The sequence below is a fragment of the Amia ocellicauda genome, chromosome 3, assembly GCF_036373705.1.
Source record: "Amia ocellicauda isolate fAmiCal2 chromosome 3, fAmiCal2.hap1, whole genome shotgun sequence".
NCBI classification, from domain to species: domain Eukaryota; kingdom Metazoa; phylum Chordata; class Actinopteri; order Amiiformes; family Amiidae; genus Amia; species Amia ocellicauda.
The window spans coordinates 4056871-4081401 of NC_089852.1; the positions used below are offsets into that span (position 1 = coordinate 4056871).

At 39.0% G+C, this 24531-nt stretch overlaps 1 protein-coding gene across 3 annotated transcripts in view; it reads right to left on the reverse strand.

Moving 5' to 3' along the window:
- Positions 1 to 21625, reverse strand: part of fbln2 (fibulin 2) — a 49625-nt gene extending 28000 nt beyond the window's left edge. Inside the window, exons 1-2 of one of the 3 annotated variants that reach the window (XM_066697782.1) lie at positions 21468 to 21625; positions 10969 to 12517 (exon numbers count right to left, since the gene is read on the reverse strand). In XM_066697782.1, the coding sequence (XP_066553879.1) occupies positions 10969 to 12385 (1417 nt within the window). In that variant the 5' untranslated portion in view covers positions 12386 to 12517; positions 21468 to 21625. The remainder of the gene's footprint in view (positions 1 to 10968; positions 12518 to 21467) is intronic. The other 2 variants (XM_066697779.1, XM_066697783.1) reach the window with 2 other exon arrangements.
- Positions 21626 to 24531: the final 2906 nt, after the last annotated feature.

Below are 24531 nucleotides of genomic sequence, written 5' to 3' on the forward strand. Positions count from 1 at the left end.
TTTCTCTCTATTTATAGTCTCCAGGTTTTATTGTTTTTGCTTTTTTCTTGTCTAAGTGGATGTCAAACGTAATGGAAGTCTGACAATGCCACGGTGCCGAGGAACTGTTTGTGTTCGCTGTGATTGCATCCTTTCATTTATTTATCACTAAAATATCACTGCCTTCCAAAATAGATCACACAGCATATAAATAGGGTTGGAAAATACTCCAGATTCACTTCCAGGTATCCAATTTCTTTTATCATGTTGTGATATTTATGAGGAAGTTCAATCATTCACAAAGATAACAAAAACAAAGAGACATGCAAACAACATTCAGTAACAAATTTCAACAATTTGATTTCCTAGTCCTAGACAAGAACTGCAGGTAGGTGTTCTTATCTGTCTAATCACAGATTTGCAAGAAGACAGTTTGTCAAATACTAAAGCCATATTAATATAAATGAATATTTCATGATTGAAAGAGTTATTTTATTTTGTATTTTGACGTTCAAGAATATTCGTACTATAGCACGCAATAAAGTCGAATTTCGAGTGTCAGTTGCGACATGCTGTGCCATGTAGTGATCTATCAAAAGAAATATGAAGAAATACTAAACATATATGCCCTGTTTTGATAGTTGCCCCACCTGACCATTTGAGACATTCATCTTTGGTCCTCTATCAAACTGTGACAGGTGTCAGCATAATCCTGTCCACACAGCCAGACTGAGCGGTGAAGCCAATTTCTGGACTGCAGACGTAAAATACCGAATACGTTTCAAAAGTGACATTCTTACCAAAAGTTGGTTTGCTGACATTCTTGATGGAGTTCATCAAAATGTGCCCGAATCAGGACTTCAGACACACTAAACCACGCTATATGGAATTTCTTTATGTTATTGATGGCCATGTTGAAAATTCCTCCCTTCCTAAATGTAATTAGAAAAGACATTGGTCAAATCAAAATGCACACTTAACTGTGTTCATATTAAACAGTGCTACGATGTGGTGACATCACAAAAATGGGACACAATTTCAGTTTGAAGTTATATTCTCTTGTCGATGCCCTTCATGATTTTGAAGACTTGAATCCCCACGTAGTCTCCTCTGTTCCAGGGTGAAAAGGTTCAGTTCCTCAGTCTCTCAGTAGGACATTCCCTTCAGACCTGGAATAAGTCTGGCTGCTCTCCTCTGAACTGCCTCTAGAGCAGCGATATCTTTGAGGTACCCAGAAGGAGTTGCCAAGTTTAGACAGGGGGAGAATGCACTAGGTCAGTTAAAGGTCAGTGACCTCACCGTGCTTTTATCTGTGTTACTGCATTAAAATATGCCACTAAAGCCTGGAACAAAATGAACAACAATCTGAACAGCTCTAGTTTCTAATTTATGCATGGAAAAGCAATTCTCTCACTTTCCTAGTAATTCCATCCATTATCAAACACACAGAGAGTTGGTGAAAACAGTTTATAAATGTTAGTCTTACTCAAGTAAGTGGATAATTTGAATCTGACCACTTTATCATAGTCGCTTACTTCATATCCTGGGAATGAACTCTTTTCTGCCATGCGTCTCATGTAATTCATAATGTCATTACATAAAAAAACAATAGACAAAAGGTTTCGCTGCACTATTTGGGCATTCACCAACACAAACTATTTGTGTTGAGTTCCACACTGTACGCCAGATCGGTGCCGGGAAAAAATGTTCATATTCCCTTAGATAATACTTAAGACTCCAGTACAGGGTTTGATTGTACGTGTTTTTCTTTTTCTCAGTCAGGGTGGGTGGTTCTCCAGTAAGTAGACACACACTTTGTAATGCAATTGTGAAGAGTTTCCAGTTACATGTATGCATTTCTCAAAGAAATTCGATTAAATGAATAAATAAAACAAAACAGGCTACTGTAAAGCTCATCATTTAAGATCCATCTAGATTACCAAATCGGTATATCATCATTAGCTCGGTCACATTTTCCTTTTTCTTTTCTTAAATCGGGAACCTGACCCCCTGCCTCCCTGTGAATCAAAGTGAACCCCACCCTGGTTTGTAGAGGTATGTGCCTACAAACCTAAACACAGTCGAGATTAGTCAGTAGAAGCAAACTGGACCTTAAGGAAAGCCTAAGTATACTGGGGACTCGAACCCTCACCAGCACAAAACATTAGCACTAAACCTAATTTTAGTGCAACATGAATCTATTCAAAGCACTACTCAATGTAACTGTGACACCTTTTACAGCCCAAGTCCAAATCTTCAGTTCACACAAGGATAAACATTAACTAGCATATCACCTACATAATATTCAGATTCATTATTCAGTAATAATTCTAACTGTAATACCCATACATCAAACCTGCACTTTTTAATAGATGTATTTACGGAATTGGCAGCAATTATACAAATCTGAGGTATTCTGAGGTATTTTCAAGGTCTGCAGGTGTCCAGAATAGTATTGTTCCTCATTATGTTGTATTAGACCAAACTTTTATCAATATGGTATATACATATTGTAAACTAATGCCTAACTGCTTGTAAGCATAACTACAAGGATATCATAATATATTGAGTCAACCGTTAAAAACTGAATTCTGTGTAAAACAACTAAGTTAAAAAATTTATAAACAATTTCTTAAATTGGTCTAAATAATAGAAGACTGCAGTGTATATAGGATTTAGTAAAATAACTGTATATTAGTATTCAGAAACCATTTAAAGCACTTCAATTTAAAATGAAGTGTAAAATATATGCATTCAACATTACTTATTTACTAGTACATTAACCTGATACGACTGTTGACATTCCTGTACTATTTGAGCAGGAATTCGTGTCAGAAGTTATTAGAATTAAATTGCACGCGGACGCAATAAGCTCATTTGGCACATTTCTCCTTTTCTAAACTCTCTCATTAGACGTTTATTTTGCAAACACTGATTGCTATGGAGCTGCACAGAAAGCGGCATTGTTCTTGCAAACCTACGATCGTTATCAACAAATGCATTCAAAACACAAATCATGCTTAATCTGTCTTCCACACAGGAAGAATATTTCTACAAAGAACAATCAATATTAATGGAGCTGGTGAAAGATTTAAGAAATATTTTCCAGGCTGCCTCATCACTTGCCTTATCCTCCGCACAACACAATGTCCCTGGCCTGGGTAACCAACCATTAATGGCAAAGATTACTTGATTCCCTGTCGCGTCCGCTTTGGAATTTGTGCATCTCGCCTCGAGGTGACAAACACATACCTACATCCACTTCCACTCATGTCACAACAAAGGGAGGAAAGGACAGTGTTGGTGTATTTATCTTGCTGTTCTCTGAGATAAGGTTAAACACTTAAACAGGGCTACCTTACACGGGTGCCAAAACACACTTTCTCTCCACAAGTAACCAGTTCGCAAACCACGATTGATCAGTTTTACTGGCCTGCTGTAAAAATATAAAATAATAAGCCATGAGGTTTTGCTATTTCATACTTTGTTTTATTGTCTGTCATGAACCGGCTCTCAGTGTCAGGGAAGAGAAATATACTGAACCAGACAGAATTTAGTTCAGCACGGTAGCCATACAAATAATTCAGAAGGAAAGAAAGACAAATGCTTCAATCCTCCTATTTTATGAGTGGGAGGCAGTCAGTGTAGGAAAGTGAACTGGTCTTAGAACCCAGCTGAGATCTTCTACCATGATTCCTGGAATTTGTTATAATAATACTGACATTTTTTCTCTCTCTCTCTCTCTCTCTCTCTCTCTCTCTCTCTCTCTCTCTCTCTCTCTATATATATATATATATATCAGTAAAATACCGCATCTGAGAAGCAATAGTAAAATAAATTAGTCTCATGTTGCAATAATAGACACAGATATTTCATGAATTGATGTATGAATACAGGAGGAACATATGAATACCTCATGCACTTCACCTGCCATTAATCCTAAGACATTCATGTTATTCCTGTAGGATTCATTCAGCAATTCATTAGGAATTGTTACTAATTATTATAGTGTGTTACCAATTCTTGTGTTACTTTTATTCTTCTACAGTTTCACTAAGAAAACATGTGGTGGTAGATATTGAACTACTTCTCTAGTTGTTAGGAATACATGCCAATTTATTATACCATTTACACACATTTGTCAGGGATAAAAATCTCATCTTTATTGTTGCTGGTACAATATCCTTTCAGCCACTGAACTGGAAAGTTATGGATTTGTCTCGATGGAAATATCATACCAGGCCTGGAAAATGAGCTCGCAGTACACACCCTCAACTGCAGTAACTGTAGTGGAGCAGATACAGCACAACGCAGAAAAAATAGAAATGCATGGGAAAGAAACTAAAAGCAGCATGGGCTCAGGAGGGAAAGTGCAGTGGCCCCCGGCTCCGAGGCAATAACAAGACACACTCATCCATCACGAGTAATGGTGTTTTTAGAAAAGGCCTTCAATGTTCTGCGGCCTTTGAAGGCACTGACCACCCCCCACCCCCCCCTCCTCAACATATCACACGAAGAGATTGCTTGAACGACATTAACAATACTAAAAAACATTTCCTGCACATTGTCTTGAAAGAGTAAAGGGTCCATCTGAGAACAGGACTTCAAATGATGCTTTCTAGCTTGAAAAAAAACACAGCCATCCCGATTCACTGCTTCATCACACCACGGTCACCAAAGCGCTGTTCACGCAGGCTTTACTCGATACCCTGCTATACCATCATTTCGAGGTTCCTCCCACAACCCAGTGAAGCCGATCACTTAACTGTGCCCTGATGGACTATCGCACCCAGATGGATCGCTATAAGGTTTCAGCAGGCGTGCGCTCAGTAGGGTAGTGAGACTAATTAAGCCAACCAATTTTCCCCGTTTGTCCTGTGGGAATGTTGAGGCCAGCGTGGTTTTCCACCTCAATTTCCAGCCAACATCAACAACGCACTGTGGACCTCTATTAACACACACCCTGATGGAAAAAATACATAACCACTCATATGTTTGAAAGATATATGGCTTTGCAACATATAAATACATTACTCAAGTGTATTTAATTATCTTGTATTTAATACAAACAGACTAGTCATATAATGAATAGTTAATACAAGCACAAATACCTATGTGTATATATATATACAGTTGCCTCCAAATCAGAAGGGTAAGAAGGGGCTTTGTGTTTCACAGATGGTTTTCCTATTTGTGCTATTTTCTAACACATATCTCATGTGCACAGCATGTTCTTCTGTAAAATGCTAAATCGATGCTAGCATGATGTTTGTATGCGAGTGTCTCACATTGCCTAAACTGAGTTATGCAGACTGAAGGGATCACACAGGGCTGTCAACGCGGTCTAAAATCTATAAATTCTTAATAAAATATCTCACTTCCTTCCTCTGCAGAGATTTCCTCTGGAGACCAGGTGCTAACCTGTCACAAACATTAATTTACCCGAGGTCCACAGTCTGGAATGTGATCAAAAGTCTTTCTATTACTCAATTCTGCAAATGAACAGCAGCAAGTGGCAGTAGAAAACGAATTACAATTATGAGACTAATAATTAGGAGAGGAAATGAAAACCATTCTGTGTGACCAAGAAATGGCTTTAAAATTTAGAAGGCTAGACTGGCGATAGGACACTCTAATGGGTATTCTCTGGCCCTGTCCTCTTTCACGACAGAGATCTGTATTTCCTACAAACCCTGGTACTTATGACTCTACTGGAAGATGTACACTCACCTAAAGGATTATTAGGAACACCTGTTCAATTTCTCATTAATGCAATTATCTAACCAACCAATCACATGGCAGTTGCTTCAATGCATTTAGGGGTGTGGTCCTGATCAAGACAATCTCCTGAACTCCAAACTGAATGTCTGAATGGGAAAGAAAGGTGATTTAAGCAATTTTGAGCGTGGCATGGTTGTTGGTGCCAGACGGGCCGGTCTGAGTATTTCACAATCTGCTCAGTTACTGGGATTTTCACGCACAACCATTTCTAGGGTTTACAAAGAATGGTGTGAAAAGGGAAAAACATCCAGTATGCGGCAGTCCTGTTGGCGAAAATGCCTTGTTGATGCTAGAGGTCAGAGGAGAATGGGCCGACTGATTCAAGCTGATAGAAGAGCAACTTTGACTGAAATAACCACTCGTTACAACCGAGGTATGCAGCAAAGCATTTGTGAAGCCACAACACGTACAACCTTGAGGCGGATGGGCTACAACAGCAGAAGACCCCACCGGGTACCACTCATCTCCACTACAAATAGGAAAAAGAGGCTACAATTTGCACAAGCTCACCAAAATTGGACAGTTGAAGACTGGAAAAATGTTGCCTGGTCTGATGAGTCTCGATTTCTGTTGAGACATTCAGATGGTAGAGTCAGAATTTGGCGTAAACAGAATGAGAACATGGATCCATCATGCCTTGTTACCACTGTGCAGGCTGGTGGTGGTGGTGTAATGGTGTGGGGGATGTTTTCTTGGCACACTTTAGGCCCCTTCGTGCCAATTGGGCATCGTTTAAATGCCACGGCCTACCTGAGCATTGTTTCTGACCATGTCCATCCCTTTATGACCACCATGTACCCATCCTCTGATGGCTACTTCCAGCAGGATAATGCACCATGTCACAAAGGTCGAATCATTTCAAATTGGTTTCTTGAACATGACAATGAGTTCACTGTACTAAACTGGCCCCCACAGTCACCAGATCTCAACCCAACAGAGCATCTTTGGGATGTGGTGGAACGGGAGCTTCGTGCCCTGGATGTGCATCCCACAAATCTCCATCAACTGCAAGATGCTATCCTATCAATATGGGCCAACATTTCTAAAGAATGCTTTCAGCACCTTGTTGAATCAATGCCACGTAGAATTAAGGCAGTTCTGAAGGCGAAAGGGGGTCAAACACAGTATTGGTATGGTGTTCCTAATAATCCTTTAGGTGAGTGTATGTTGACTGGCTTTACATGGTTTTCTCTCCATTGCAGTGAGTTTACAACTGCCTTTCATTTCAGTCCTGACCAGACCATTCCTGATACTGAATTCCAATCCCATTAGTACACACTGCATCTTGACTTGCAACCTGAAACTCAAATAAAAGGTTTTTGTGCATGAGACGAACAGCATTCTGAAGAACATTAAGCGATTGGTCATGCTGTCATTTTGTAATTTACCATATGGTACGACTGACAGTGTGTGCCATGTCGGCCATGTCGAACATAAATTATTGGGGGTGACAAGTGCATAAAATCACTTTAAAGGATTTTCATGGTTTTAAAACCCCAGTACTTACAATGATCTTTAATGATGTGAAAAGTCATACAGGGACACCGAGACATAAATCTCTAAATCTAATCTATACAGACCATGAAAAAAGAAAATAGATAAATATCTGAAACTGCACTGAAAATATATCTTTATTTTGGAAACTGACAGTGCTTCACAAAAATTCACATTTTTTATAATCTGCTTTATTCGTAATCTACGTATTTTTCACTATGAAGCACCAAACAGGTGGTTCTGACACAATGTTAGGTTCCTCGGCAAGAGGAGAATCATACATGTTGGCATCCCATTTAAATCAGACACAATCACATTGACATCGGAAATCTTTTGAATCCCATTTAGGACAATATTAATTCAAAAGCCAAATACAGTTTTATGTGCAGAATAATCCCAACTACTAAGCAAAGTTAAAGGAATCGTTTAGTATTCATACTCGGAGGGGTGCAATGGATGTGTCAAATAATATATTTTTTTAATTCCTCTTGCTTTGGAGCGACAAATGGATTACATATATAGACAAACGAATGCCACAGCAGTTGATAAAATAATACAATATTGAGTACTGAACTGTGTGTGTTATTTCTTGTCAATTAGGGGAAGGAAAAAAAAAGATTTTCAACTTTGGCAGACATGTAGGCATGCAAATTAATTTCTCTCTAACAGCCTTCACTGGAGTTTTCTGTAATTTTTCATTCGTATCCAGTACCCTTTATATTTACTTTCTTTAAGCCCCCCGTGGGTCAAGAGAGGGATTCTGACGTTAAGGGCAGCCGAATCTGAGAGACGCGTGGAAAGCACACAATCTGGATTGCACATTGACAGGAAAGACTTGCAGTTTTCCCCTTGGAGGAATGTTACCCCAGGGGATCGGCAAAAGTTTCCAATAGTCTAATTTACAGACATGCTTAATAAAAAATGTGTTACATGTTCAAAATTGATCTGATTGGACTATTATTACTATTAATAACAATAATAATCATAATAATCAGACTGATTGTTTATAATAAGTGTACTTTTGAAGGGAGCTCAGAAAAATGTTCTTAGGGAAGCATTTTGTGAAGGTCAGCTTTGAGCAGCATGTGGCGTGAGGTTACAGACATCACCATCAGAGTGAATCTGGGTTCCTGTGGGGTCAGAAACATCAAAGCAGAGACTGTAACACCACAGTATTCACAACCTCTAGGCCAGCTCATCCTCAAGACATTTCTGCTTGTCCTTCGTCATGTGCTATTCATTCACAGGAGGCTTAGCCTAACTACAGTCAAATAGTGGCGCCTCTGGCCCATTCTGACCTGCTTTAAACAACTCCTTGAGGTTCATCTAATTCAACCAATATGGTTTATTTATCATATAACATTTAGATACACATTACATTTCATATTCCTTAAAATATCAGATTCGAAACCTGCTTCTACTTATCTGATAGCATTCAAGTATGACAGGCCAAACAACCTTTATTCTCTTATAAACTTAGAATACAGCAGTCTACAATTTCATACAATTTCACTCATGTCAATAGTATGAACTGCACATTTTACAAATTAAAAACGAAGGTTCGACCTGTCATTAAAAATCATTTCAACATTGACTGGTTGTAGCTACAAAGAAATTCAGCCACATGTCTTTACATTACTGTCAAACTTAACCAACGTCCTTGTTTTTCTGTATAAAAATGGAGGCAAGATTTATTAATATGTTGCAAATCAGAAACATCTCCAAAGCACTTGAAATAAATAAAGTGAATCCATAACCTAATTTAGTAGAGTTTAGACTGAGAAAAACATACTAATCTGGAACAGGTTAAACAGACACACACACACACAACGACATTCACAAATTCTGCACCCCAGGGGATAAACACTGCAGAGCCATTAGCATTGCAACTTCAAAAAATACTTTTCTACCTTCAGATCAAAGCTAAAATCCATGGACTTTTCAATCTGCTTCCATGGAATAACTGGCATCGCTATTAATTAAGAGAACTTAAGATTAGCTGTCTGTCTGGGGAACCCATTTGAGAAAGCATGCATTATTAGGGTCCATTTCATGAAAGAAACCATTAACACAGCACAGCTTGCCAGAGTCTTGGTCACATCAAGGTCTGCTGGTGATATCTATCTACAATACCTACTGATTTGTGCGGACGACTTTGATCTTCTTTTTTGATCCAGCTGTAACCCTAGTCGCCGCTGCTGTTCTTTGACCAGAAGAGTGTGTGTTTTTAGTGAAAACAAAAACAAGTAATAGGATCGCCCTGGTTCTCATGATGAAAAGGAAAGGGTGAGTCTACCTGTCAGGGGACCTAGAGGCTTAAAGCTGATGCGCAAAGTTTGTTTTGGATGGGAGCCAGCCTGCGTAAAGAGAGATAGGGAATTCCTGTTTTACCCACTGGCTAGTCACAGGAAAGATTTAATTTGATGTGCTAATACCTTCATCCAGCTAAAAAAATACAAGCTATCCGACAAATCGAGGGTTCCTTTTTAAATGGAAAAATAATAAACATCTGTGTTACTTTGTGTCCTGAATGCAGTCTCCCCCCACCAACCGTACTTTGGATACAACACACCAAATCTCAGGTTGGATACAAGTAAAGATTTCATTTTAACACTGTACTCTTCCACATGGAATCTGTAATGAGAAACATAGTGTTTTTGTGTTTGCGGCACTGGATTGGTAGATGGTAACTGACAAAGAAATGATGGTTCACATGCTGGGCTCTCCAGATATAATACACCAAGGTTTTTGATTGTTTCTTCATGTAAGCAAACCTGTGCTCTCACAAGTGGCCAACGGAAACATTTGACAGACGCTTAAAAAAACTGGAAAAGAATCTTAATTGGTTCCTCTCACAAGTGGACGACACTCATCAGCTACATCTTAAATAAGAGTTGCATTTTCTCCTGTAAGCCAGCTGTATTTTCCACAGTGGCAATAACATGACCTCCCACCACACGAATGCCTGTCACATGACATGTTTTGCCTCTTCCGTGCAGCCTTTCCTTAGTCTACCTGCAAACATGTTTACCCAATTCGGTATTTGAACATGGTGAAATATATATGCGCCACATTCCTCACAGCAGGGAATTTAATTCTCATAAGGCAGAAGTAAACCACAAGACTAAGGATTTGGCATCATGCCCCATTCAAGTTTTCGTGTTGCATACGAACACTCAGATTGAGAATTGTCTAGAAATAATCAAGTGCATTCTCAGCCAAATTAGGCATATTTTACAGTGAAAAGGCCACAGCAATTAATTTATTCTGCTATAACTGCAGAATTTTCTTTTCTTTAAAAGACCTGTACCTCTCTCCCTAAGGAGTCATGAAATGCATGACCTGTAATCTGGCATTATTGTCCATTTATATCTAGGGACTCATTAACTGCATTTTTTGTCACGGCTGAAATATACAGCATACCAGAAATTAACATCTGATGAATGATGAATTTCAGCAAGACATATAATTCATTCAGCCCTACATCCGTCTTTCAGCAAGAAGAGTTTCGGGGTGTTGCAACTGGACAAGGTGACAAAAAAAGACCAACTGGCTGGGATGGGCATTTACAAATCTGACAATGAACACACAATCCTAAAAATAACATCAGACATGCAACAAACGTTTAAGGAATATATACAATACCGCATTCTTCTTATCTATAGGTGATGAGTTCAACGATTTAAGAAAAAAAAGGTAATTCAGCGAACTCACCTTCCGGTGCTTCTGGAATGGAGTCAACGGTATTTTTAGCCTCCTCGTCTTCATTTTGGTAATTAAAGAGTGATTGCGATTGCTTATTGGGGAGATGGCTATTGTCAGCTTTGACAATGACCGAAGGCTCGCTTGTTGGACTAAATTTAACTGTAGGAAACAAAACCTGTTCGTATTTCTTGTCAGGATTTTCATGCTCCAAAGGGGGGTTTTCACTTCTTCCAGAGTGACTGTGGTTTTGTCCTGCAGGAAGAACAGGGGGAGTTTCTGGTTCTGGTCGGTGATCAATAACATATGTGACCTCTGTTTTATCAGACTCACTCGTAGTTATGTCTTTCAAGGTCACCACTCTTTCTTCTTCACCATCCTCCTCTTCTACCGTCTCAGGTGTTGGCTCTTCAGTGCCTCTGCCAGGGACTCCTGCATCGCTCGTTCCAACGTCCTGAAACGGAGTGGCCTGATCAACCAAAGGACTTTCTGTCGTCTCTTTTTCTTCTTCTTCTTCTTCTTCTTCTTCTTCTTCTTCTTCTTCTTCTCCATTATGAGTCCCGAATGTCTGTCGAAGTTCTTGTTTTACGTCCTCATTAAATAGTTCTGCCAGAGCTGGAGATTCAGAATAGGACACGGATATAATGGCAGGCTTAGTGGGCAAAGCCGGATCGTACAGTGTGGATCTTTCCGAATCAGTGTGCGTGTAGTCATAGTCGTCTCCTTCATTTGTGCTGGGTGTGTCGGGTTTGAAGAGCGGCAGGCTGCCATCTTGGGTCACGTGAGATACTTTGGACAGCCGGTCTTCCGAGCCGGTCTGGTCGTAGATGTACGGATCGTCGTAATGCTTTTCTGACACGTTTTCTTCAGTGGTTGTGTGGAGTACAGGTTTCTCCATGGTTCCAGGGTCACAGTCTGGGACAGGATAGCACATTAGTTCTCCACCCGCATTCGGGCAGTGGCAGACCTTACACGGCTCCATCTGGAAAGTGTCACCCGCCTCATATTTCTGGTCCCCATGGACACATCCGATTCGCTCGCACTGCGGACAGCCATCAGCCGGTTCGATAACGTCAATGCAGTGCGCAACAATATCGGGACAATCAATAAAGTCGCAGCTTATCTTCCCACCGCCTTTCGGACAAGAACATTTGGTGCTTCCAAAATCAACAAAGTACGATTCCCCTTCCGGTACTTTGCCGTTCTTGAACCCGACATTGATGCAGTCGTAGTACTGGTATCCCTCACACGTACATCCCTTCTGCAAGCAGGATGCGCAGCACGCGTTCCTCTCCAAAACCTCTTCAATGCAGTTGTCCAGGAGTGGGCAATCCACACCAGTACAGTCTTTCTGGCACAAGCCACCGCTGATGCATAAAAACAGTACAGACTTCAAAAGTATCGATCCAATGTGTGTATGCAAAGCCATTGTGCATCCAGTCTCAAAAAAGCAACACAAAGGAAATAAGAAAGTTGTCCTCAATCTGTTTATCCTTACCAGGAGTGTGTAATAAGTATGCAGCTGAAGCTTCTTTCATTTACTGCCTCCAATTTGCAGAACCTAAAACAGTAAAAGAAAAGTCTGTTAAAGACCGTACCCAGCAGATTTCCTGTCAGGCACATTTAGCGAGCCCAACTCTCAGAGTTAAAGCCAACATCTGGCTACATAGTTTAGTTTTTCAGCTTAAACCCGTCCCACTTTAATAACCACAAGGTTGCTCAGAATTCTGAAGTTATGAACACATTCACCCACAGCTATGAATGTGATAAATGTATAAAATGTGTGTTGGCAATTCAATAACAACCAGGAAATACCTGTTCCTTAAATGCATGACTTCAAAATGTGTTTGACTTATTTAATGTTGTTTTTAATATTCCTATCCAATAAACAGAACTGTCACAAAGAAGTGAAGTTTAGTGGCTTCTACAGTAACCCCCACAGTCAATGACTCCAGGGCCCATTACATTGCTAATGGGATCATCTGTGATGTGATGCTATTAAAGCATACAATTAAATTTGTTGTGGGTAAATCTGGAATAAATCATTCACAAGCATTTATGTTTCCAAGATGACTTGCAGCAGAATATGTGTTGTGGCTTTTTATTGAATCTCAATTATATTAGTCTTATTAAGTTCAAACTTCATAATAAAGACATGCAGAACTTAGTAATACAGTATAGTATATTATAAATGCATGATTTTGTACCAGTTACATGGATCAGATGCTCTTCTAAATTAAATTAAATCTGCTCAATTTCCACATCCTATTATTATTTGACAGTCACTTTAGAAAACGTCTCACTAGCTAAACCGGTTCTTAAATTTAAAATGTACTGCGGTGAATAACGAAAATGCATTTTATTAAGAAACCCCACAGGAAAATACAAGAACATCAATCCAATCAAGCCCAAAAACTCACACAAAGAGAACCGCAGACTGTATTTTGTATTTTCTGAAATGGCTACAGATTCTGAATTCTCTATTATATTTCCTTCCAGGTTAGATTATGAATGGGACTGTTTGTTTTGGAAAGGGTAGCGATCCCCAAAGCCCATAACCAGAATTTCATGGTGAATGCTTGAAATGGTTCCCCTTACATCCAAAGCATTCTTCAGACTCAGTTTCACAAAGTCACGGGAAAAAAGTGTTGATCAAGGGGGGGAAAAACACGAATCGTGATCTCAGGGTAGGTAGATTTCATTCCCAAATCACTCTGTTTATTCTGTGTTCATTTCCCCGCTAAAGATAATGTGTCTACATTTCACAGCTTATAAATACTTTACAACAGCTGCCAGCTGCCTGAAAGAAAGGCTAGGGCAGAGCAAATATTCAACTCTTTGTACACCACTCTACATAGAAAACACATGTTACAGAGCTCAAATGAACAGTCATAACAGTGTTTTTCTCACTTATTTTACACAGTATTCATTTCTTTAGACAACACCCTACAACAGTCAAACAACTGGGTTCAAAAGGTTTATATTTGATAGTATTGGCTTACAAATGTGACTGTACCTAATATACTCACAATACTTATTATTTTTTATTTTTTATTTCTTGGCAGACGCCCTTATCCAGGGCAACTTAATGAAATCTAGTAAGAGTTTATTTATTTAGAGCAGATAACTAATCAAATAACTTTATAGACTGTTATCGATCATTAAAAGGGCTTGCTCAATTGCTCTTAGTATGAAGATGGAGCTACTGCTACTCAAGGCTACTAATCAAAGTTTTACAGTTGTCCCGACCTGAAGTTGTTAAACCAAGCTGGAAGTGTGCAGTCGTATGTCTATTGTTCCAGTACACAGTACGATAAATATACTGTACAGGAAAGAAAAAGGTTACCATGAGAAAATAAACCCTGGAAAGCTCGCAGAACCAGACGTGTCTTGTATTTTCTTTAACATAAAAAAATAAGATCTGTTATTGCTTATGCACAGTCTAGGGCCATTCCATATTAGTGATAAATCTTGGATAGGGTTCTGCTGTAACACTGAATCCATTTGAGCAGATTTGTACCTTATCTCATCACAATTAAAATAGAAATGTTCCTTGATGTATTGCAGAAAATATATAGAAGAAAAAACAAAACATACTACCATACAAGCAGTTTCCACTGCTTATTCTCCTTGTTCCTTAATCAGATATTTCTAATGGCTAAAATAAGCTTGTTTTGGCAGTGTGGTGAGACTCAATTGCAACAACAACAAAAACATGACATGTCACTATGGCGTTGAGATTGAAAGCTCTGATTGATAACTTGGGCTTTATGGGTTTATGGGCATTACTGACCACAGCAAAGTGTCCAAAGGAGAGGGCAATGGAAATAAAGGCAAGGTCATTTCTTTAGCTGAACCCAGTGAACTGGACATTAAAGCAGTCACAGGTCAAAAAGCATTATATAGTTTTAAATATACTGTCTGAACAGAAACAGATTATTGTGACACATCTTTGTGTATCATACTACATTAGATTTTGTCCCGTATTATTTTGAATGTTTGTGCCTTTACCACCAAGTCCCTTATTGAGAAAAAAAGTAGCAGTGTGGGTTCACATACAGTAAATCAGAAAGTACACATGCATGAAGAGCTGTTGCAAACCAAGATATGGGACTCAGGAAAACATGGCCAGGAAAGTAAAGTAAACGTGTGGTATTTGGGGAAACCACAGGGAAGTATATATATATATATATATATATATATATATATATTTCTAAAAAGTATTGCTTTTTTGTCCAATAATACAACACTAAACCCAATCAATGTTTAAATGTCAAAAACCCATGAAAGGCATTATGATACAATTATCTTTCAAAATAATAAATTAAGGGTCAATACAGGGCTCCATCCAAAAGCAAACCCAGACTGACGGGACTGACAGATACATCTAATAAAAATAAAGGAAAGTTAAGACTAAGCTACAAAGCTGAAGTCAAATGAAAAATATTTGTGTCCTATACAGCTCTGGAAAAAATGAAGAGACCACTTAACATTGATTTCTGAACTTGGAGTGGTCTCTTTATTTTTCCCAGAGCTGTATATCTTTAAAGAAACACTAAAACAAATTATAACATACTTTGGGGTTCCAGCCACGCCGAGACTCAAACCCCGGTCTCCCGCGCCACAGTGCAGCACACTTTCTGCATCACTTAAGGCCCCTTAGTAAGGCCTCAGAATCGCAATACTATCTCCTAGTTACAGCACGTCCTCACACTGTTCCTACATCTCCTAATCGAGATGGACTGATGCAGACTCGACATCCCACTGCTGACACCAATGTAACAGACTGTGGGGTTCCAAGCACAGCGAGACTCGAACCCAGGTCTCCTGCGCCACAATGCAGAGAACTGTCAGCTTCACTAAAAGGCACGGGCCCCTTAGTGAGGCTTCAGGATTGACTACATATCGACAAAACAATATTAAACAATTATTAAATAACCTTTAAAGATTTTTTCATTTCTAAAAGGTTGCTTATAGATTTTTTATCACCAGAACAAGATCTGTTGAACCCTTAAGTATGAATATGTCCTATGAAAAGCCCTGATACACAAACATTAAAGTCTGCATTACAATCCTGATTCTTTTTTGTTATGAATTTTTTCTGCCTTTTGCCATCGCCATACTGTGAACAGCGGAGATTAATGAAAACTGATTTCTGATTCAGGAACATGGAATTATTCGAACGTCCAAAAATACTAACATTGAATGACACCATCAATGGCCTATATCAACAGAAATAATAAGTAGCACTAAGTCACTGCAGTTCACATTAATCTTATTTTTGCCAACCAGTTAAAGCCATATTTGTTTGAGGAAAAACAGGAATTTTCATCTTTAACATCTTTGTATTGTTAGAAATGATTACTGTCTGAATAAGAATGTTTTAAATGGTAAAGGAAACAAATAAAACCTGAGTATTTATGCTTAAATAATGATTCACATGTTTGTGTTTTGAATATTTGCTTCAGACTGGGATAAGGAGAATATTAGCCCTCTTTGCATTATGTCAGTATAGATTTGAAGTGTAGCAGCAGTGAGTGTATGGAGAGATATGAAAATAAGAATATAAACTGTATTTTCATCTGCATGTGAGGCTTATGTTCGAAAAATAAAAAAGTGAAATTACTGTCTTTAAAAGAATTAACACTATGGTGTTTGGTGTGTTCACAGCATCTTTTCAACTATCCAAATATGTCTTCGCCCCTCAGCATTTATTCATCAACACTTTTTCAATCATAAGATAATTATGCCCTGCAAAATACAGTCAAGTAACTTCTTAAACCTAATTAGATTTTTTTACAATTACAATATTTTAAACTAATGAAATGTCAGAGTTTGATTTGCAAAGGTTAACCTTTTTTGCTTGCAGCTGCATCTGATGTCACATAGAGCAAACATTTTATCCCCAAAAGCAATTTCTGTCAAAATACCATCTGTTAACCAGGGAATGCCACAGAGACGCCTGACATTACTTCTATTTCCATAAATTAGCAGCAGCACTTAAACAAAGACATCCTATTGATACACAGCAGAAAAAGACGAGCGAAAGACTTTATCTTGATATAAATGAAACAATATGATAATCAAACAACATTTCCTCTGCATTTATATCCTCATCGGTGAATCCTGTATTGATGTTTGCGACTTCCACTGGAACAGAACAAATGTGACAAAAATCAAACATCAGGGGTGATATATTAACTAATATCATACAAATTAAGAGATTTGAAAGACGGTACAACAAAGACACCTAATAAAAAAGTGGGAGGAGAGAAGGGAGTGTATTTAAATGATGTAATATTGCAAGTGAAAGACCAGATTTCATATAAAGACCAGTTAGGGCTCACCTATGAATAATATTAAATTTATAGCTCATAGTTTCTTTGTGAGTCACTATTTCAACAGTGAAAGGTTCTCTATTGAGTGTCTACTATCACCATCTGGATTCCGGCTTCAGTATCAGATTAAATTTATATATTCTCCCCAAATACAAGACACTCTTTGAAATAATGAAGGCTATTGGGGCTCATAATTGAGAAAACATATATAAAATTCAGTTTCTCAGTATATGGTGTTTACAGCATGTGTTCCCGTTTCTGAAACAGAAGGCACTTGTACAACTAACACAGTGAATGCAGAGAGACTTCAGCATATGGTAAAACAGTTGAGCATGAAAAGTAATTATTTTATGTTGACATGCAATAGTTCCCTTAATAGATAACATGTATAGATAAAACACGGTACATTATATAATCTACAATCTGCTTACATGTTACAGCACTTTTTCAATTTGGAGCATCTAAGATCTCAGTAGAATTTATACTCTTCTGACTGCTGATTTTTTTTGGAGTACTTCTACCAACCAAAAAACATTCCTGCGAATATGAAATTGAATATGATAACCTACAAAATAGCAGGTCTAATTACATTAAGTTATTTTGTTCAATATTTTAAAATCACACCTCATGTAAAAGTCTAGTAACTTTTTACTGCATTGGTGATTTACAGAAACATGTCAGAGATGTTGATTATTTTGCAACAGAATTTGCATATTTCTCATGTATCCTTTTCTTAGACAATTATGTAGTTTAAACAGCAGATGTTGAAACCAGGGGTAAAATATCACAGTTTAAAACCACCTGAAATACAGTTAATTGTCAGGTTGAACTTCAGCAGGGATTGATAATAATTTTAAAGGTTAAAATACAAATCAACTGGAAATCCCAGCAATTAATTTGGGAATTGTACTGTTACAAATATGGCATTTAAAAAATGTCTTAATAAATGCTGGCCTGACAAATCATGGTCCTAATTACTTTGTGCTACACCAGACACCATTACAATAACAGAACTACTACATGTGATTCATCAAGAATAGGAAATACATATGCAAACATGCACAAAATACATTCTTTCTCATAGAATTAAAAATACTTGAACCTAAAACAAATTGTACCTTTGCTCTAGTAAGCATTAATGTAACAGTTCAGTGTGCAGTGTTCATTAGTGGCTGTATTGATGTATACCAAGAAGAAATCAACTGTCCAATTGGTGCAATGTTAACATTAAACAAATTACACTGATGCACTGTGATCTGCACACTTTCACTTCTGCAGACTACAGAAATTCATTGCACTTATATCACTACATTAAATCACTACATTGAACGGTACAATAGGCACGAAAGCAACACTCTAGTCTCTAGTCATAACTAGCAGGTCATCATTGCACATCCAAATACTCGATCAGAAATACTTGGGCTCAAAAGACATCTACCTCTTCACTACGGCTCGTGTTTTGCACAAGTTCAGTCCTTAAAGGAAAAAAGAAGCCAAGGTGAAATCTGAGCAGACCGTGCCTGATGTGCAAGTCTCATGGATCTACTTCTGGCCTCCCGTGAAGTCTGAAGGAAACGGTTTAATATTACAAAGGCTGACTTCAGACGCTGTGTGTCCCGTGGGAATCTGGCTGAATGCGGAGCTGCCGCTGAGATTCCCACCTTTACCGTGTTCCCTATAATACCAAAAGCAATGGTACGAGCCTCCATCCACCAGTACGGGACTGCAGGCCAGAGGTCACGAGTTATGAACACAAGGACTAAATGACTGCCAGTGTGGACTCGATTCCCAGCCCTGATTACAGTTAATGACTGGATGAGCTGAAACAGTGAGACTGAAACCCAAAGAACAACTTCTCTCGCTATGCTGCCAACAAATAATATAATATTCATCCAGGCTATTATCCAAAGGGCTACAGCACTCATGACGGCCAACTGTGGGAACACACCCGATGAAATCCCTTCTGGACACTTCAATTTCATCATTCGTTTTTTTGGTCCAATTCTTATATTGTATGCAATTTCACATTTTATATTCAGTAAAGCTAAGATTAGTTAGTTTGTCGTAACACAGATTCTCAGCTTTCATTTTCCTTAATAGTGTGAAAGAGCTGGGGAACAAACTCTGATTCAAACCCCAGCCGCACACACTGCCACTTCAGCAGAAGGCCGGGATTGTGCAGCTCGATGCTGGGCCGGCTCCAACGGCATGCTAAACATTACAATAGATTAGTGTGTCACTGCTTCCCTTATAGCCCATGAACTGTATGTGGCCCTTTGCTTGGTGGTAGTTAAGTGATTATTCCAAAGTATCTGAGAACAGACCACACGTGAGATTAAAATTGTGTTCTTGGGCCATGTAAAATCTATACCAGTTACCAAATCAAAGGACGTAAGGTCATTAATTCAAACCAGGCCACTCTGTCTTTATTTACTTGGCTGTACCGGTTCTTAATGATGCTGGGGCCGGTATGTCAAGTGTTGGTTTACAATGGAATTCGTGGCACATTAAAATCTGACATCACGCCTTGATACACTGAACTCTCACCCTCCAGCCACAGCTTAAACCAAAGGCTACAAACGGTTCAGAGCAGCGATGGTTTATGTGATCAAAGCTCAGCGATGTGATTGCAGACCAAACTTCATTTAATCCCCTGTGATTTAAAAGTTCAAAATAAAAACCCTCCTGCACAGATCCCTGAGGGGGTTATTTTCGTTTTCAAAAGCAGACTCTTTCGCTGATGTAATTCCTGGTGATTCATAATACATCGTTTTTTTTTTATAGTCAGACAGGTTGAGGGGGAGAAAACAAAAAACATCAACATTATAGTCTTTAGTTTCTCTCGTATCTTTAAAAAGACAGCTTCACCACAGCACGCCTCCGTTCACATATAGTGCATCTCCTGTTTGAATGAAATGAGGCATGCTGTCAGGTTTGTGCTAAAGTAACACAATCAATGACCCTTCCTACAAACATGTGATATTTGCTTATCCCAGTACTCGGGGTCTCAACCTTTTGAAACCTTTGCTACTATTGTAAACATGCATGTTTGAGTTGCCATTTGATGTGTTACAAGCTACAGGACACACCTAATGCAAAGAACAGGGACACTAGACATTGATGAAGAAGAAGAGGAAGAAGGTGAAAAACTAAATGGTTAGAATATAACATTACATTAAAACTTCCTAATTGCAATACCAACAATGTCTGGTTCGACATGGCATTTTTCATATCCCACGGTGTATATTAATTTATGAACTAATGCATTTATCTGAGATCAATATCTCTCTCCGTAGTTACTATAAAAGGTGCACAAATAGTCAAAGGTTTTCCTTGCAAGCAACACTAACGGAGAGCAACATGTACAGTGTAACTTGTGTAGTGCTTCTCACAAGAGGACACTTTCAAATGTCTCAATAGAGTCCCATTGTAAAGACACAGCAGCAACAAGTTAGAAGTGTAGTGCTGTTGTTCAGCAGGACTTTCAAATCCATATTAAAACCAGACCCAGCTCCGGGTCTGGTCTCCATCTGTTCATGCTTGAATAATAGAAACTTTTTCACTAGACCCTGGCCAAGCAGGCAGATCTTTTATAAAAGTAAGTCGCAAGCTTCATTTGGCCACCAGCTCCACCTACACCATTCTCCCGTTAATCATAAAAACGTAACCCTGCTCTTTCAGCTAATTTGTGGTTAATAAAATCTCACACACGCACAAAAGGCAGTACTTGTTTGACAATTGTGTTTCTTCTTTCAGCCAGTTATAGCTATCCTCTGCTCAGTGCAATGAACAAACCGGTGAATAATTGGATCATTAGAAGTGTTTTAGTATTGTCGGAGTTTTTAATGCAACAATTAATGAATAAGATTGAACGGTATTGATAACTTTGGTGCCGCAGTAGAGTTACACCACCACTGTCAATTGCACGACCAATGCATCTCTCTCTCTCTCTACCTATCTATCTACATGCATGCATATATACATGCATGGTGTACTTGTGTCACTCTAACACGCACTGTATATAAATCTACAGAAAGCATTGCAAACGTTTAACAACTACATTATTTTACGTTACTAAAACGTTGTCTCATAACCTCTTTAAAACGAAATGAACAGCAACAAGCAAAAGTATGCTGCATTAAAACAGCACATGTCGGTGTTGCCGGTTCTTACCCCGTGTTTCAGATCCTTCCATGGAGTTGAGAAAATCCCAGACCGACAGAAGTCAGAGTTGCTGAGCTGAGCTGAGCTGCCCGGACTGCGCGCCCAGGGATCCCTGTCGGATTTTGCAGAGGGGAGGGACACAAGTTTCCCTGTCCTCCAACATAAAGGCTTGTAGTTACTTGAGTTCATGCATGAGCCTCAATCATTGCTGCTTCCTATTAATCAGCCCCCCCCCGTTACCTGCGTCCCTTTAATCAAAACCCAGTCCCTGAAATTAGGATTTCTTGGGCAGCCTTCCAGATAAGAAAGTCTGCTTGAAAACAAGTTCCTTTTTTGTGAACTGATTTCCAAATGAGGGATCAGTCCTTTGAACAAGGTATAGGATAGGTTGTGTAACAAATGCTTTTATCTTTTTCCTTCTTTCTGTCAGTTGCAGGGTGTGTTTTTATATGCAAGTCTGTACTGTACTATGTGAGGTCATGCTGTAACACTTTACTAAAGTTGTTTCACTTAACATACAAATAAATCGGGGGTATTGATACATATTTAATTTACTGGTCCACAAAAGGGTAATACTACAAAATAAGGAAAAAACTATTTGAAAAAATTAGATGCACTGCTTTTCACCAGTTCCCAGAGTGAAACCTCTGAAGTCTGACTTTATTTTTCTATCCAGAGGACCTCCAGAACATGCCATCGCTGCAGACTTTGAAATGAAACATAATTGCTTACAGATACTTGTAGCTTTTGGAATTTAATTGGAAAGGCTTTATGTTTTATGATTTTGTCTGTAATTCACTTCCCCCCCTCACACGTGTTGCTGAATGCTAATTATTTATTATGAGAAACTTGACGAAATTATCAAAATTATATGAAACAAACAAACAAACAAACTAATTCAGGACATGAAACTTTACTATGTGGATTTAAAGAGGGTTAACAAATTGCATCAATTAACAAGCCTGTGGTTTAATTGATTTATTTGTTTGTTCGTTAGTTTGATGGCTTCATCCAAAGCGACCTTGTAATTAGACAAGGGGCTCTGGGAATGGGCACAATGAGGAACTGCAAATGATCAGACTGGAGTTGTGTGTTCTTTATTATAGTTGTGTTGAAAGCAGGGGCGGACTGGGACCAAAAAAAGCCCTGGACTTGTACCCAGGGGGGTGACGGGCTGGTGAAGTCTGGATCCCAATATGAAGGGGGGGGGTTAGGGGGGCCAGTGGCGCCGTATGGGGGGGAAGTTAGGATGATTCTAAGGTCCCGTGACTGACAGGGGCCCTAAATAATTATTTGAACATTAGGAAAAAAAAAAAGCAACATAAAATTATTAACCTATCCACCTATAGGTGGGGGGGGGGGGTTGCCAAAGTGTGGTTCTGGGTGTCGACGAATTTGCCAGAATTGCCCGATGGCCAGTCCGCCTATGGTTGAAAGTCAAAAGAAAGCAGTGGAAAAGCTGCTCATCTATACATCTGCACTGTTACTGGGTTCAGGAGAGCGGACCGGGACACTTGAGTAACACTAGCTAACACAGAGTCATCCTTCATCTCAGATTTCATTTATTTCATCTTCCATTTAAACAGACACACTTAGCATGACAGAACCAGCAGCTTCCTCACCTGGAAATATCTCAGAGGTTCTCAGAGCAAAGCCTGGTCTGTACTGGAACAAGTCTCACTGCAGGAAACATAGGCAGACTGGCCATCGGGCAATTCTCACAAAGGTCCATTTTTTAACCCGTCGATTAATTGTGTCCTTTATTTTAATGCACTTTAGGTTCCTTGTTTCTGGTTGGACCCTACATAACCATTGCTGTTCATTCCAGCTCTAAATCAGGTTCTCCGTCTGCGTTTGATCTGAGAAATGTCATCTTCTTTAGTCTTCTCCTCCTCAGTTGCCCTTCATTATTGGTGCTAATGATGATCTTGGGTCCTTATTAGCCAGGGTTTCATGAGGAAGGGAACTCTGGGTATATGTCTTTAATGACATGCCAGGTCTATCTTGCTGCGCTGATGTTTGCCAGAGATAAAACATATAATTTTACAGTCAACAGAATCAGATAAAAAGCACCTCAACACTGACCTGGAGAAATCAGGGGGTTTGTTTGCCCTTCAATATGAAACCTCAGTTAAATGCTTTGTACGTATGGTATCAAAATGCATGTGATTTAAGGCAGACATCTTCTGGCAGGAACATAAAGTGCCTCAGTTATATTAGCGAGGTTAGCTTGTTACAGTCAGATTTGCCATGACCTAAGTTCCAGACATTTCTGGCACCAGAAGAGTGAGGAAACAGCCTCCCTAGCAAAGAATAGTATTGGCTCCGGCTGCACCACTCACTTGGGTATTTCTTTTTGAATCAGTGTTGCTCTCCAACTTTTTTACTCTTTTATTCAATTTAAGATTTAGAAATCTGGCAAATCAAACAATGAATTATCCCTCTCACTGCTTTTTCTTTTTTTGAGTAAAGTATGTAACCAAGGAATTATCTGCACAATACTTCTGCACTACAAGGGTCCTCAAGTCCAAAGAGTATTTGAACCCCCCTGCACAACCTCTCACACACGCATGGTATATTTGCGTTTGGTTTGCCTTATCTCTGACAGACCAGAGTCCTTATATTCAGTCCAAAAAATAAAAAATCTGTGGAATGTGTAATTCGACACTTCGACATTTCAGGAAATGTATCCAAATCTATTTCTGCTTGTAGCTTTATCCAGGTAAAAGAACAATCTTTTTAAGTGGATCTCTTCAAGTATGAACCCGTAACTACATTTTAATTATATTCCTATAAGCATTAGCATTTTCTCTGCTAGGCCTCGTGAATGTGGTTCTGTGCTCTAAACTCATCTCTGAGAGTGCTCTCATTTCACAGCACTTCAGCACCAACAAGGTTTATGATGCGGGATGTCGTCCACTAGGACTGAAGATGAGATCTCTCGACTCACTCCACTCGTGACCTACTCAACATGCTAACACACAGCTCCGAAAACGTCCCCGAATTACAATCTTTAGCTAGCCTCAGGGAAATGCAGCAGTTTGAAGGACATTCTCGAGCTGATGGCTTTCAA